The 14,044-nt window shown below is 45.8% G+C and overlaps 1 protein-coding gene across 1 annotated transcript in view; it reads left to right on the top strand.

Moving 5' to 3' along the window:
- chsy1 (chondroitin sulfate synthase 1) overlaps nt 1–14,044 on the top strand; it is a 64,020-nt gene that overhangs the window by 7,722 nt on the left and 42,254 nt on the right. Inside the window, exon 2 of the mRNA XM_075461126.1 lies at nt 3,547–4,042. Coding sequence (XP_075317241.1) covers nt 3,547–4,042 — 496 coding nt within the window. The remainder of the gene's footprint in view (nt 1–3,546; nt 4,043–14,044) is intronic.

Raw genomic sequence — 14,044 nt, 5'->3', positions numbered from 1 at the left:
GGTCCTGGGGCAGACCCAGACCATGCTGGAGGGATTATGTATGGTCTCTGGCCTGGGAATGTCTTAGGATCCCCAGGAGGAGCTGGACAGTTTTCCTTGGGAGAGGGATGTGGTGTTTCCCTCCTAGAGCTGTTGCCTCTGGGATATGGGATAGGCAGAAGAAGATGGATGGATGGATGGATGGATGGATTCGTGTACAGCCTCTACCAATCAGTCAGAAGCACACATACATTTAGCATGGAGATGACATACCTGAAATCAAGCTAAGGCTATTGTCAATTTTCAGAAAATGTCTTTAAATATTACAGTTTTTACATGATTACTAGCTTTAGGACCAGGCATAAACATCCAAGACAGCACCAGGAATTCGGGTGGTGTTTCTTCCATTAGATGGTACAGCAGTGCCCAGTTGGACCCTGCATCGCTCTTCCATGTTTCATTTGTTTAACTTCAGATGGTTTGACTGTCCTTTGGCAGGTTGAGCCCCACAGAAAACAGCTCTGAGTTTGAAAATACAGTCTGTAACTCATATTCATGGTTAATGAAGACACCCGTGTTTTCATTGGTCATACACACAATGTGCGATTGGTTGAATGAGACGTGCGATTTATGTTGTACATGATGTGCTGGACTTTGGGCGGCTTGATTGAGCATTGACGGCAGGTATCCGTGGTGTGCGCCCACACGATGATCTCTGACCAGTCAGCGCTTTGCAGTGTCTCAGTGGTACTGTAGTCTCACACTGCTTGGTCTGTTGGCTGAAGGAGTCATTTTAAAGAAGTAGCAGTTATGTGGCACTATCCCGAATGGAAAACCAAAAGACTGAACAGGGAGCCGTACCATGTAATAACAAAAACACCATTAACAACTAAAAGAGATTCTGGTCTATGGACAGTTATCATGGGGTCAAAATGACCCAGTGCTGTCCGCCCACTTCTGTTCCCAGATACCAAGCTGCTCCTACAGCTGCAGAGCCTGCTGAAAATATCTACCTTTCATACCAGTATAAAGCCATCACTGTGTGCATCCTGTTACAGTCTGTGTCCGTTCTCATACCACTGCAGATATTTAAAAACTGTGACACTGCACAGCATTTTCCCGGATTTCTCACATGATGGAAAACTGCTGATAGAGTCTCACAACATTCCGAACCTTTCATTTCATTCACTTACTGCTTCTACTCCTTCTTCTGCTGTGTTCTTCAAATGACAACATTCTGACACCCGGAAAATGTACACATCAGTTTAAGTTTGATGGGTCACGGTTTACTTGAAGTCACCTGAGACCACCTTATTCTTACATCCTTATCATGTTGAGTTTGTTGGGTGTCCAATTAACACATATGATTCAATTCAGTTTTGGCTATAAAGCACCAAATCACAAGAAATGTCATCTCAGGACACTTCAAAGATACAGTCCAATTCAAGCCAATTAGAATCCAATTCAATCTAATACAATCATTGTTCATTCGGATCCAATTTATTTAATTCCAAATAAGTCAAATGCATACATATAGAGCCAATTCAAAAACAATTTCCTAGCTAAGGAAACCTACAGATTGCAGGGAAACTCTTCGATCCAATCCCCCGTCCTGAGCGTGCACGAGGCGACTGTGGAGAGAAAAAACTCCCTTTTAACAGGAAGAAACCTCCATCGGAACCAGAACCAGGAAGGGCAGCCATCTGCCTGGACCAGCTGGGGTTAATGACTGAAGGTCTCTACCAAATGCTGTTTTCCAATGAAGTGAAAGATTGTTCATTTCCACCAGTGTTGGAAGGTGGTGGTGGTTGGATGCTGTTGGGATCATTGCAGCCATTAAAGCTACCTTTCAGTGGACCTTTTGTCTCTCTTACATCCAGCAGAAGCGAGTGCTCACTGGACTCAGCTCATGAGTGTCTTTAAAACACATTTTGTAGATCCCATCATGAACAGACCTACAGAGGGTTTGCTTCATGATGTTGAATTACCAAAAACATTGTTTGAACCAAGAAGGATTGGGAGGAAAAAGGAAGGGAAGGGCTTGGGATCCAAACTATGCAATCTGTCAAACACTGTGGAGGCAGTGTTAAACATGGGCACATCTCATTGTCTGTGGGTGGTATGATGAAGCCGGGTTAGAGGCTCAGAGGGATGGCTTCACTTTCAACACTGGCTTTTCCATGTCGTCGACGAGGTTACTTTTAAGAACTGTGCTGGAAACATGAGCCGCTTTCGGACAGAGTAGTTATAGGAACGTAGTTATCAGAACTGTCCTACTCGAATTTCGTTCTGATAATTGCGCTTCTGTTTCAGTCTGCATTCGCACATGAGTCGGGACCTGATAGGGACTGATGCGGTGCGCGCAGCCGTTTGCATCAGTGACGTGTTAGCCGTTTAGCGCTACATTCAAAAACAAAACACAACAGAAAGTAAGGAGAGAAGAAAAAACACCACAGAGAAGCTAATATGGAGAGCGGGGAGGCCACCGTGTTCATGGTCTGCATGATGGTGATATTAATCATGGACGATCACATCAGGCGTCTAATATCGAGGCTGGAAGAGCTCACAGAGAGAGTCAGGAGATACTTTTTCATTTCATGAAGGAAGAAAGGAGAGCAGAGCTCTGCAGACAAAGGAGACAAAGTGTAAGTTTAACTTATTAAACACCTGCCGGTTCTGTCTGTGTCATATGATGAAACATTTCAGCCGTGGCAGCATGACATGGGGCGTAGCTACCGACCACCACACACCTCCGTCAGATGTGTTCTATAAGAACCATGAAAAGACCCGACCTCGGAGAAGGAGCTAAATAGTTATAGGAACTGAGGGAGAAAGCCCCGAGTTCCTGTATGTCCGAACACGGGAGAAAACAGCCCCGCGGATTAAAAGGTTATTAGAACTGCCAAAGGTTCCTACAGTCCGAAAGCGGCTATGAGCTGCTCCAGGGCAGCTCATGTTTCCTGATAAGAGACCAGCATTTGGAGTCACACCCCCCCCCCCCACCCCCCCACCCCCCCCCCCCCCCCCCCCCAATCAATTGGCTCTGCTGGGGGGGAAAAACCCCCGAAGGACAACGTTTGGCTGACAGTGAGAGACTGTCTTCTCTTTACCAACTCACTCTGTCACTAACAAGCAGCCTTTTACGGGATAGCTCAGCTAATTGGAAGTGTTTAGAAGATTTTAGACTGATGTTAATCACTTTTCTTTACCTCGCAAATGTGTTTAAAAAAAAAAAAAAAAAGCAATCATTTCAGCATTTCAGGAATAATTTTTATTGACATTTTCTCCCCCAGGTCACATAGAGGTTGTCCAATTCTTACTTTGTACCCAGGACTAACTAACTGTCTATCTAACTATACATCTATACATGTGTATACACACACACACACACACACACACACACACCAATCATGAACCCTCTGAATTAAAGCTGAGAGTCTCTGGCTCATATTGACTCATTTCATATAAGTTTTGGCAGAAACCAAATGGTTCCGGTCTTTAGGGTGGGATAAGTCATTGCTTGAAAGTGACCACATGTTTCTGTGTTTGTTTGTGTTGTGTTTACAGGACGTGGGCGCAAACAATTCCAGGTCGCGTGGAGTTCTTCTCCAGTGAGGGGTCTGACACCTCCATCCCAATTCCCATCGTAGCTCTAAAGAATGTGGACGATTCATACCCGCCCCAGAAGAAATCCTTCATGATGCTTAAGTACATGCATGACCATTACCTGGACAAGTATGAGTGGTTCATGAGGGCAGATGATGACGTGTACATAAAGAGCGAGAAGCTGGAGAGCTTCCTGCGAAGCCTCAACAGCAGTGAGGCCATTTTCTTAGGCCAGACAGGAATGGGGGCCCGGGATGAGCTCGGGAAACTGGCCCTGGAACCTGGGGAGAATTTCTGCATGGGGGGCCCAGGTGTCATCATGAGCCGGGAGGTCCTCAGAAGAATGGTGCCCCACATCCGAGAGTGTTTACAGGAGATGTATACCACTCATGAGGACGTGGAGGTGGGCCGGTGTGTGAGGAGATTTGCCAGGGTCCAGTGTGTCTGGTCCTATGAGGTAGGATTTGATCACTTGCGCACACACACACTTCTCAGGATCCCCACACCAAACTGTCTACACCAGAGAGGGGGGCAGTATCTGGACTCTGCTTTTATAGGCATTACAGCCACTCAAAGGGAATTTCTACAGTATGTTGATTAGGGATGGGAATCGAGAACCGGTTCTTGTTGAGAACCGGTTCCCAGTGTTTAAATTCAATTTGGCGATTTTGCAAACGATTCCCTTATCGATTCCAGTGGGCGCGAATGATGTCACCACGCAACGCTGTGTGGCGAGTCCAGCGCAGCCAGCAGCCAACAGTAAACATGGCGCCCAAGCGGTACAAACGCTCGAAAGTTTGATTACACATCCCTAAAAAAGACGACAACAGGGCAACTTGCAAAGTGAATATTTCACCAAAAGGAGGAAATACTACCAACATGCAATAACTATGAATGAATGATTAACGTCGGTGAATCTGAACCCAGCAACGTTAGCATGTCCTCGGCTAACACTGCAGGTAACTAACTAAGTAACTAACTAACAAACAAACACTGCCTATCATGTTAGCGCCATTTGCCTCATTGTAAAAGCTGCTGTTAGTAACGGTTAAGGTTAAATGAATGCCTTCTCAGGCATTACATTTAGATGAAATCATGAGAGACAGAGCCTGACTGGCTCAGAGCCAGAGGCTGGTGGTACTACCCCCAGTTCACCTCTACCTCCAGCTTCTCCTTTCACCAGAGCAGGGAAGAGTTCAATTACCCAGGCCAGGATAGACCAATGTGGACCTCACCGTTGTTGCAGGGCTCCAGACTAACTTTTTACACTGGTTGCACTGGTGCGCCTAACTTTTTTTCTTAGGTGCACCAGCACAAAGATTAGGTGCACCCAAATTTTCAAACGCATTGCATTTAACACTGCAGTTTTACAGGTTCACTTTATTTATTTATTTATTTTAAAATCGCTGTCCATAAATGTCTGTTAACTAGCAATCTGGTCAAAATAAAGTTCTTTATTTGAAGCACAATTCTACAAACTTACTGAACTTAACTTACTGAAACTTACTGAAAAAGTGTTGGTGCTTAAAGTGCTTCACTGACCTGAAATTTAAACTTAAAACATCTCAAGATAAATTAAATAAAAAGAAAATCTAAATTAAAATTGCAAGTGTTTTAAGGGCTTGAAACTGAACATCTCATGGCTCAATGTCTTATGGACTATCCTCCATTGCAGTCACATGCCCCCCGGATGGCCAACTCCTGTAGTTGGGTTAAATATATATATCAGTATATTCACCGGTCTTCCTCTCCTCAAGATACGGCCGTACACACTGACGCATTCCTGAACGATCAGGTGCTTTCAGCTGCTGCCTGCCGCTGAAAGGCAGCGGGGACAGGGGACACTGAGCAGGTAATGTGTTTCATAGATGCGTTATGCTTTTTCAGCGTTTCAATTCGAAATGTATTAGAACCAGTCACAAATGCACTATTGCCACACTTTACAGTAAATGCAGTGCATTATATTATCGGCTTTACTGCATCTTAGCCAGGGAAACTGGTCAAGCCACTCTTTGAAATGTATACACTTTACCCCTTTTAATTTCAGTTGGTTCTGGCTCGGAGTCGATCGTATGTGGCTCATTGTCTGATGCTAGCTCTGGATGCTAGCTCATTATCTGATGCTAGCTCCGGACCAGGGCATGACATAACGTGGGAGGTTGATGGCTCCGTGTCAGAGCATTGGTTGTGGTTATTTTCGGACGAATCAGGCCTTAACTTAACCAAAAAGTTGTCAATCGTTCTTTTCATGTTATCACCCGCGGCTACATCCACTGTTTATCTGACGGGCCTAAGTTCATCACCTCTCTGTCTGAGCAAGCACGTGTTCAAACGTACACACGTACACGGGCCAATCAGAAGGGGGTCCCGCCCTTCACTATCTCTGATTGGTTTAGACCACGATATGGGTCTAACGTGTCTGTTGTTGAAGCACAGGGAGACTTTCAGAGTCGCGTAGACTTTTTTTTTTTTTCCCTCGAACGGGTGGTTGCACCGGTGCAACCTAAGATTTTTTTTAGGCGCACCATTGAGAAAATAGGTCGCACATGCGACCAATTTGGTCGCACTCTGGAGCCCTGTGTTGGGTTTGTAAGGTCATGACTCATGTTACTTCTAAACTAAACAAAGTTGATGCTAATCGACCGGTTTGTTGTCCTTTTTCTCCAAATGATAATCCATAAGGGAACCGATAAAGAACCGAATCGTTAAGCAGAATTGAAAATGGAATTGGAATCGTAAAAATCTTATCAATTCCCATCCCTAATGTTGATACACATGTTCTGACCATGCAACTGCTTCCACATCAGGAACACACAGGCTTTAGTTTCCCGCCCTCAAACATGCGGACAAGGGCTCAGCCGACCAAATGAACTTCTGATTGGTGGATGAGCGCCTCACCTGTGTTGGTTGTCACACATCATCCTCTTCGCTCTGAAATCTGTTGCCGTGTGCCCTCTCTCAGCTCCAGCTGTCAGAGTTTGGCCTGTGTGTAAATGTTTTTTCCACTGCAGTATCATCTCTGCTGATGAATTTGTTTGCCTTTGCGTTCTCATCCCAAAGCCCTGAGAGCAGTGGGTAAGCGGACTGAATTTGTGTTGTCTCTGCATCACATCAGTAATCTGAGTGCTGATCCTGAAGCAGGGCTGCTTTTAGCCTCTGGCTTTCTTAACATCTTTATCTGGTTGTTCCTTCATAGGTTCATGCCCTCCGTTATGTTAGACAGATCAACTTCTTACTTGTGCCACTGTATCTCAAAAGGGGCATGATGGTGAGTGTATTAGCAGAGGATCCATCTTTAACAGAATTTGAACGTTTAAAAGCCGCCGTGGCCTCAGCATTTTTCCCATTCTTGTCATTATTAATTGACATGATTATGTTGCACACTTACAATGTGTGGTTAGAAGTACGGTATCAATTAGGGATGTCCCGATCAGGTTTTTTTTGCCTCCGAGTCATTCGATTCTGAGTGTCTGCAGATACCGAGTCCCGATCCGATACTTCTACAGTCCATTAAAAAAATGAAGAACGGTGAAGAAAGAGATCCAGGATGTCCCTAACTTTTTATTTTATTCACTTATTTTATCATTAAACACTTATAAACAGAGCACTTCTGTGAGGTAGCTGGAACAAAACAAGTAATCAAGTAATGAACAAATTCTTCACATTGTAGTTCAGTGCAACAATGTCTAATATAAAAACCAGCAGCAGCTCAACCTGAAATACCTGCAGGCATGGAAACAAATAAGCAAATAAAAGTGCCACAGTGTCCTAAAGTAAGGCCAGTAATGTGCTTTAACTGCACTCCTAATTCTTCCTCTCCTCCTCTGGCTTCACAGAAGGAAATGTACGTTTTTCTTGATAAAAACCAACATCTCTACCTTGTCAGGTTTGAGCCTGTTCCTGTTCTCATCAGGGATGTTAGCCATGTCCTTTGCCACCTCTCGAAATCCCAAGTTTGCATATCTCACAGTTTGCAATCACAACGTTTTTGTCCTCCACTTTAAAATACCTCCACACCGCAGACATTCGGCCCCCAGCTTCAAGCTGCTGCCGTGTTCTGCTTCGCTTTACGGCAGCAAAGTGACGTCATGCTGCATGTTTCTGTGTGGAGGTGAGACCGTAGACATAAAAATTCTGGGAGTTCTGATTATTGTAGTTGGGGATATACACCCTCCTCAGTGGAAATAAATACAATGTGGGGTTATTGGAGACCCATCCAAGATGGCGGCCGCACTGATGCGTCAGCTCCAACAGGCAGCGTCAGTCTATGAGGCGTCTGCGTATATTATGTCTATGGTTGAGACGGTCTGACTCTGTACCACCACATAACAGGAAATACTAAGCTGTTATTTTTTCCCATTTGTTTTGAAATATTATAGTTCTGATAAAATAAATAATGAGAATAAATATACATGTATAGATAGGCTATATATCCGATCCCTGATTGGATGAAACGTCCGAGTCCTATCGAGTCAGAAACCACGTGATCGGATCGGGACGTCCCTAGGATCAATAGTCCCTACAGATGAGCTCATTATTTATTTTTGCAATATATAAGTAATGAAACCAGGTTTTTCCATTAAGACTGAGGGCAGGAATTTTTCCTCTGCACTGGAGCCAGATGAATGGCAGAAGAAACTGCAGCCTCACCTCTCTGCGCGTCGTCTTTTCATCACAGCAATATCATTTCTGGCACTGACGTGTAACATCTGGTGTTCAGGCTGACCTGACTGAGATCTGACTGCGATCTGACTGCGATCTGACTGCGATCTGACTGCGATCTGACTGCGATCTGACTGCGATCTGACTGAGATGATCTGACTGCGATCTGACTGCGATCTGACTGCGATCTGACTGCGACCTGACTGAGATCTGACTGCGACCTGACTGAGATCTGACTGCGATCTGACTGAGATCTGACTGAGATCTGACTGCGATCTGACTGAGATGATCTGACTGCGATCTGACTGCGACCTGACTGCGATCTGACTGAGATGATCTGACTGCGATCTGACTGCGATCTGACTGCGATCTGACTGCGATCTGACTGAGATGATCTGACTGCGATCTGACTGCGATCTGACTGCGATCTGACTGCGATCTGACTGAGATGATCTGACTGCGATCTGACTGCGACCTGACTGCGATCTGACTGAGATGATCTGACTGCGATCTGACTGCGATCTGACTGCGATCTGACTGCGATCTGACTGAGATGATCTGACTGCGATCTGACTGCGATCTGACTGAGATGATCTGACTGCGACCTGACTGAGATCTGACTGCGATCTGACTGCGATCTGACTGCGATCTGACTGCGATCTGACTGCGATCTGACTGCGATCTGACTGCGATCTGACTGAGATCTGACTGAGATCTGACTGAGATCTGACTGCGATCTGACTGCGATGATCTGACTGCGACCTGACTGAGATCTGACTGCGATCTGACTGCGATCTGACTGAGATGATCTGACTGCGATCTGACTGAGATGATCTGACTGCGACCTGACTGAGATCTGACTGCGACCTGACTGAGATCTGACTGAGATGATCTGACTGAGATGATCTGACTGAGATTACACAGTGGTGCAGCTGCGTAAAGCACGGCATTCCAAATACAAAAGTTTAAAAGTGCCAACCCAGGTGCACAGGTGAGGCTCTGTAATCAGTGTGCTGTGTTTTCATCCCATTTAACTGGACATTGGAATCACAAGCTTTTACTGGTTTCCATTAAAACCATTCTGGCTTCTTTCGCAGTTTATTGAGAATAGTGAGCTGTTCCCAGCAGTTTCACAAAGATGGCCGTTCCATGGCAACACTTGGTAGTAAGGACTGTTTTAAACGGGGCAGAAAACCTGGAATACATGTCAGGCTTGTTCCAGCTCAACAAAGATGGAGTCTGTGTTTCTGTGTATGCTTTCTCACAGGAACAGGCCACCTTTTTTCTGCTTTAGTTGCTTCAGCTTTGAAAGGGCTGATATCAGACAGGCTTGTTCATGCCACACCATACACAGGAAGTCAACCACCCACACTGACATGGGCAATGCCTGAACACGCTCTTATCTGTGTTCAACACCGCTGTCTCTGACTGGAGCGCGGTCTGAAAGCGAACAATTAGTTCTTCCACGCAGGAAGCGGCCATACTGGGACCAGGCTGGAATTATTTAAAGTCAACTAGTGACATGTTCACTGCGGATTCATGTGTGGAATTGGGCTTCATTACTATTGGTTTCAAATGTGAGCTTATAAAAAAGTTTTTTTTTTGACCATGCTGGGTTTGTTCCTGCCGGCCTGGTGGATGGAGCTTAATGCAGAGTGTCTGTTTGACATGCTTTTGAATGGGTTTCTGCTCCAGAGAGGATTCAAAAGGCTGGGACACTGAAGCTGGGGAAAAAAGCACATTGTCACTGAATTCAGGAATCCAAAAGTCAGCTGCTTTGAGCTGCTCAGAATGTTAGCATAAGTTGTGGAGTGCTCTCAGAAAGCCCAGTATGTGGTCAGCCTTGTGTATTTTCAGATATCCTGTGGCCACAGCTCTGTGTGCTTGTCGTCTGTATCTTCTCAGCTCTGCCTTTGCATGGCACTGAAAGTACGCCCTGCAAGTAAATAAATGTTTATGCTTACAGACTGTAAGCATAAACATTTCGGAACATTTCGGAACTGTAAGTTACAGTTCCGAAATAAACAGAAATGGGAGGAAAGAGGGCTGAATTCTCGTGAGTTTCGCAGCATGAAGAGCAGGCAGTGTGTGGCTGCAGCCCCACTGAACCCGTCTGCATCCCCACTGAAGCCCCACTGAACCCGTCTGCAGCCCCACTGAAGCCCCACTGAACCCGTCTGCAGCCCCACTGAAGCCCCACTGAACCCGTCTGCAGCCCCACTGAACCCGTCTGCATCCCCACTGAAGCCCCACTGAACCCGTCTGCAGCCCCACTGAACCCGTCTGCAGCCCCACTGAACCCGTCTGCATCCCCACTGAAGCCCCACTGAACCCGTCTGCAGCCCCACTGAACCCGTCTGCAGCCCCACTGAACCCGTCTGCAGCCCCACTGAAGCCCCACTGAACCCGTCTGCATCCCCACTGAAGCCCCACTGAACCCGTCTGCATCCCCACTGAAGCCCCACTGAAGCCCCACTGAACCCGTCTGCAGCCCCACTGAACCCGTCTGCAGCCCCACTGAACCCGTCTGCAGCCCTACTGAACCCGTCTGCAGCCCCACTGAACCCGTCTGCAGCCCCACTGAACCCCCACTGAACCCGTCTGCAGCCCCACTGAACCCGTCTGCAGCCCCACTGAACCCGTCTGCAGCCCTACTGAACCCGTCTGCAGCCCCACTGAACCCGTCTGCAGCCCTACTGAACCCGTCTGCAGCCCCACTGAACCCGTCTGCAGCCCTACTGAACCCGTCTGCAGCACCAGTACACCACCCAATGCTCCCTGTTCCAAACTGTTTTGTTTGTAGCAAGCTATAAAGCTATGGAGTCACAATGGTCACTTTACATTGTGCTTTCAAAGACAAAGTTTGCCATCGGGGAGTTTGTGTAAACGACAAAGCACTGGCATGTGGGTGAAACCCTTCCTGTGATGTAGGGCGGCACCAACATGTTGGGACATCTGTCACATATTTTTTCATTCCAGGATACAGTTTGACTCAGTCTTGTTTGGTTTTCTTTTGCACGTAGGAGCGTGGAACTGATACTGATACTTCCCTGGTTGGATGTCTGTAGTGCTGAGGTCCCCAGTGGGCAGAGCTGATGTTATACAGGGACATGGAAGCTCTGCAGAGCGCTGGCTGCTCACACAGTCATCCATCACCTGTGGGTGGGAACCACTTCTCTCCAGCTGCACACACCGCACACTACCTTATTCCATCAAGGTGTTTAAAGCAGACGATCCACTCCATAAATCGCGCATCTCACTGGTGCATGGATCGGATATTGTATTAGCAACTAGTGAACACACGAATGGAATTCCAGATAGATGTTTGTGTTCTGGAAGAGAGCTCAGTCATTATGATCTGCCCCAAAAGATATCCCAAGCCCTCTGAACTGAAAGCTCGTAGCGAACTCCTTCAGTATCATATGTAGTCTAAACTCCTGTAGGAGCTTCCTTTGGAAGTCTCTTTGAATAGAAGTGTAGATCCGGTAGAGTGGACACACGCAGGGAAGTCAGCTGTTGGCTGATCCCGCCCACAGCCAGGGGATTCTGTCTGTGATGGCAAACATAGCATGCAGGAGTCCTACCCAGTTCGATCCATATGGGATCATAGTGTTCTGTTTAACAGAAAAACATCAGTTGGCGGTTCATGCTTTTTGTCATTCCAGATTGTGGAGCAGCTAGTTTGACCATATAGAGCTGATTTGACTGGAGCCTGGTGAGTGCTGACAGGAACACAGCAGCAGGTGTGATGAGTGGGCATTGTTTTAACTGTTGAAAGTACAGTGCTTACTTACCATAAGACCCTGCAGTCTGATTAGCCGCTTTCGGACTGTAGGAACCTTTGGCAGTTCTAATAACCTTTTAATCCGCGGGGCCGTTTTCTCCCGTGTTCGGACATACAGGAACTCCCTTAGTTCCTATAACTATTTAGCTCCTTCTCCGAGGTCGGGTCTTTTCATGGTTCTTATAGAACGAATCTGACGGAGGTGTGTGGTGGTCGGTAGCTACGCCCCATGTCATGCTGCCACGGCTGAAATGTTTCATCATACGACACGGAGACAACCGGCGGGTGTTCAATAAGTTAAACTTACACGTTGTCTCCTTTGTCTGCAGCGCTCTGCTCTCCTTTCTTCCTTCATGAAATGAAAAAGTATCTCCTGACTCTCTCTGTGAGCTTTTTCAGCCTCGATATTAGACGCCTGATGTGATTGTCCATGATTAATATCACCATCATGCAGACCATAAACACGGTGGCCTCCCCGCTCTCCATGTTAGCTTCTTGGTGGTGTTTTTTCTTCTCTCCTTACTTTTACCGTTTTGTTTTGTGTTTGAATGTGGCGCTAAACGGCTAACGGCTAACACGTCACTGACGCAGACGGCTGCGCGCGGCGCATCAGTCCCTATCAGGTCCCGACTCATGTGCGAATGCAGACTGAAACAGTTCCGCTGGGGAAGGATAGTTATCAGAACGAAATTCGAGGAGGGTAGTTCTGATAACTACTTTCTTAGAACGGTCTGTCCGAAAGCGGCTATTGTGCGGAAAAGCTTTGGTTTGAGTTATGATTTACTGGGTATCAGTATTCTGAATGCTGGCGTCAGCAGCATGATGACGGAGAAAGTGTCTGTATCAGTCGCATCTCCTCATGATGACGTCCGAGACCACATAGACTGATCAGTCTTATTGTGCCACTCGGACAGCTTGTTGCTGGGAATACACACAGCCAGCATTCATTCCCAACCTTTCTTTGGAAGTCCCCTCCTGCCGCTCCTCCCTGCCACCAGGCCTGTGCGGGCAGGCACGTCCATGTGCACACATACATCGGTGGATTCATTTCCAAAGGTTTCTTGGCAGCAGAACTATGTCGTGCTTTTTTTAAAACATTTTTTACTTTGTTTATTGGTAGAGTTGTACAACATATACATTTTCATCATCATCATCAAAAAATATATATATATAATATATATTTTTTTCGTCCTTCTTTCTCTTCCTCCAGTTCATAGTATGCCCATGCAAAACTACAGTTCTTTTCCATTATATTTCAACATACCACCATATAAACTTTTTTTTTTTCCACAAAGATACACAAATGACACTAGACAGTTGACACATGACATCATAGAAAAATAAATAAATAAATAAATAAATTTAGTGGCGTACCTGTAGGTGTGTGTGTGTGTGTGTGTGTGTGTGTGTGTGCGTGTGTGTGTGTGTAGTGTAGGTGTTGTATTGAATAAAATTGTATGTGCCGGTATAGTGAGTTGGTGTGTAGGGGTATGCATAAGCTTTGTGGATATCTTCATGAAAGATTTGGTAGCCTATATTGTTGTTCTGTTTTGAAGATATAGGCGCATTTTATTGCACAGATTGTCTGGATACATTTCCTTCCATTTTTCTGAGCAATTTCTAGAAATTAATATATTTTTTTCCATTTCCAGAACACTTTCTATTGTTTTATACCATAGCTGAACCTCTGGTTGTTTACTTTGTTTCCATAGTTTTGTAATTTGCTTTAGTGCAGTAAGTCTTAGAAGATGAAAAAGTTTACGGTATATTCTTTTTATCTTATTTGGTGTATCTTACTGGTGTTAAAGGTTGTTTAAGATCAAAAATATATGTAATAGCTCGCCTAGGGGTGCGCGATCTGACGATATAAAATCGTGACTGGCGAGGAAGAGTGGAAAATCGCAGGCGATGTACCAAATTAGAGAAACCGTATATAGGCCGTAAGGTGAACCCCGTTTTCGTTTAGGCTCGCTCCGTGCTCTCCGAACTACATGCCCGTTAGCTGATAAAAAT

Source organism: Odontesthes bonariensis, chromosome 1, assembly GCF_027942865.1.
Source record: "Odontesthes bonariensis isolate fOdoBon6 chromosome 1, fOdoBon6.hap1, whole genome shotgun sequence".
Lineage (NCBI taxonomy): Eukaryota > Metazoa > Chordata > Actinopteri > Atheriniformes > Atherinopsidae > Odontesthes > Odontesthes bonariensis.
The sequence above is the reverse complement of the archived record's forward strand: the minus strand, read 5'-3'. Positions and strand labels throughout refer to the sequence as shown.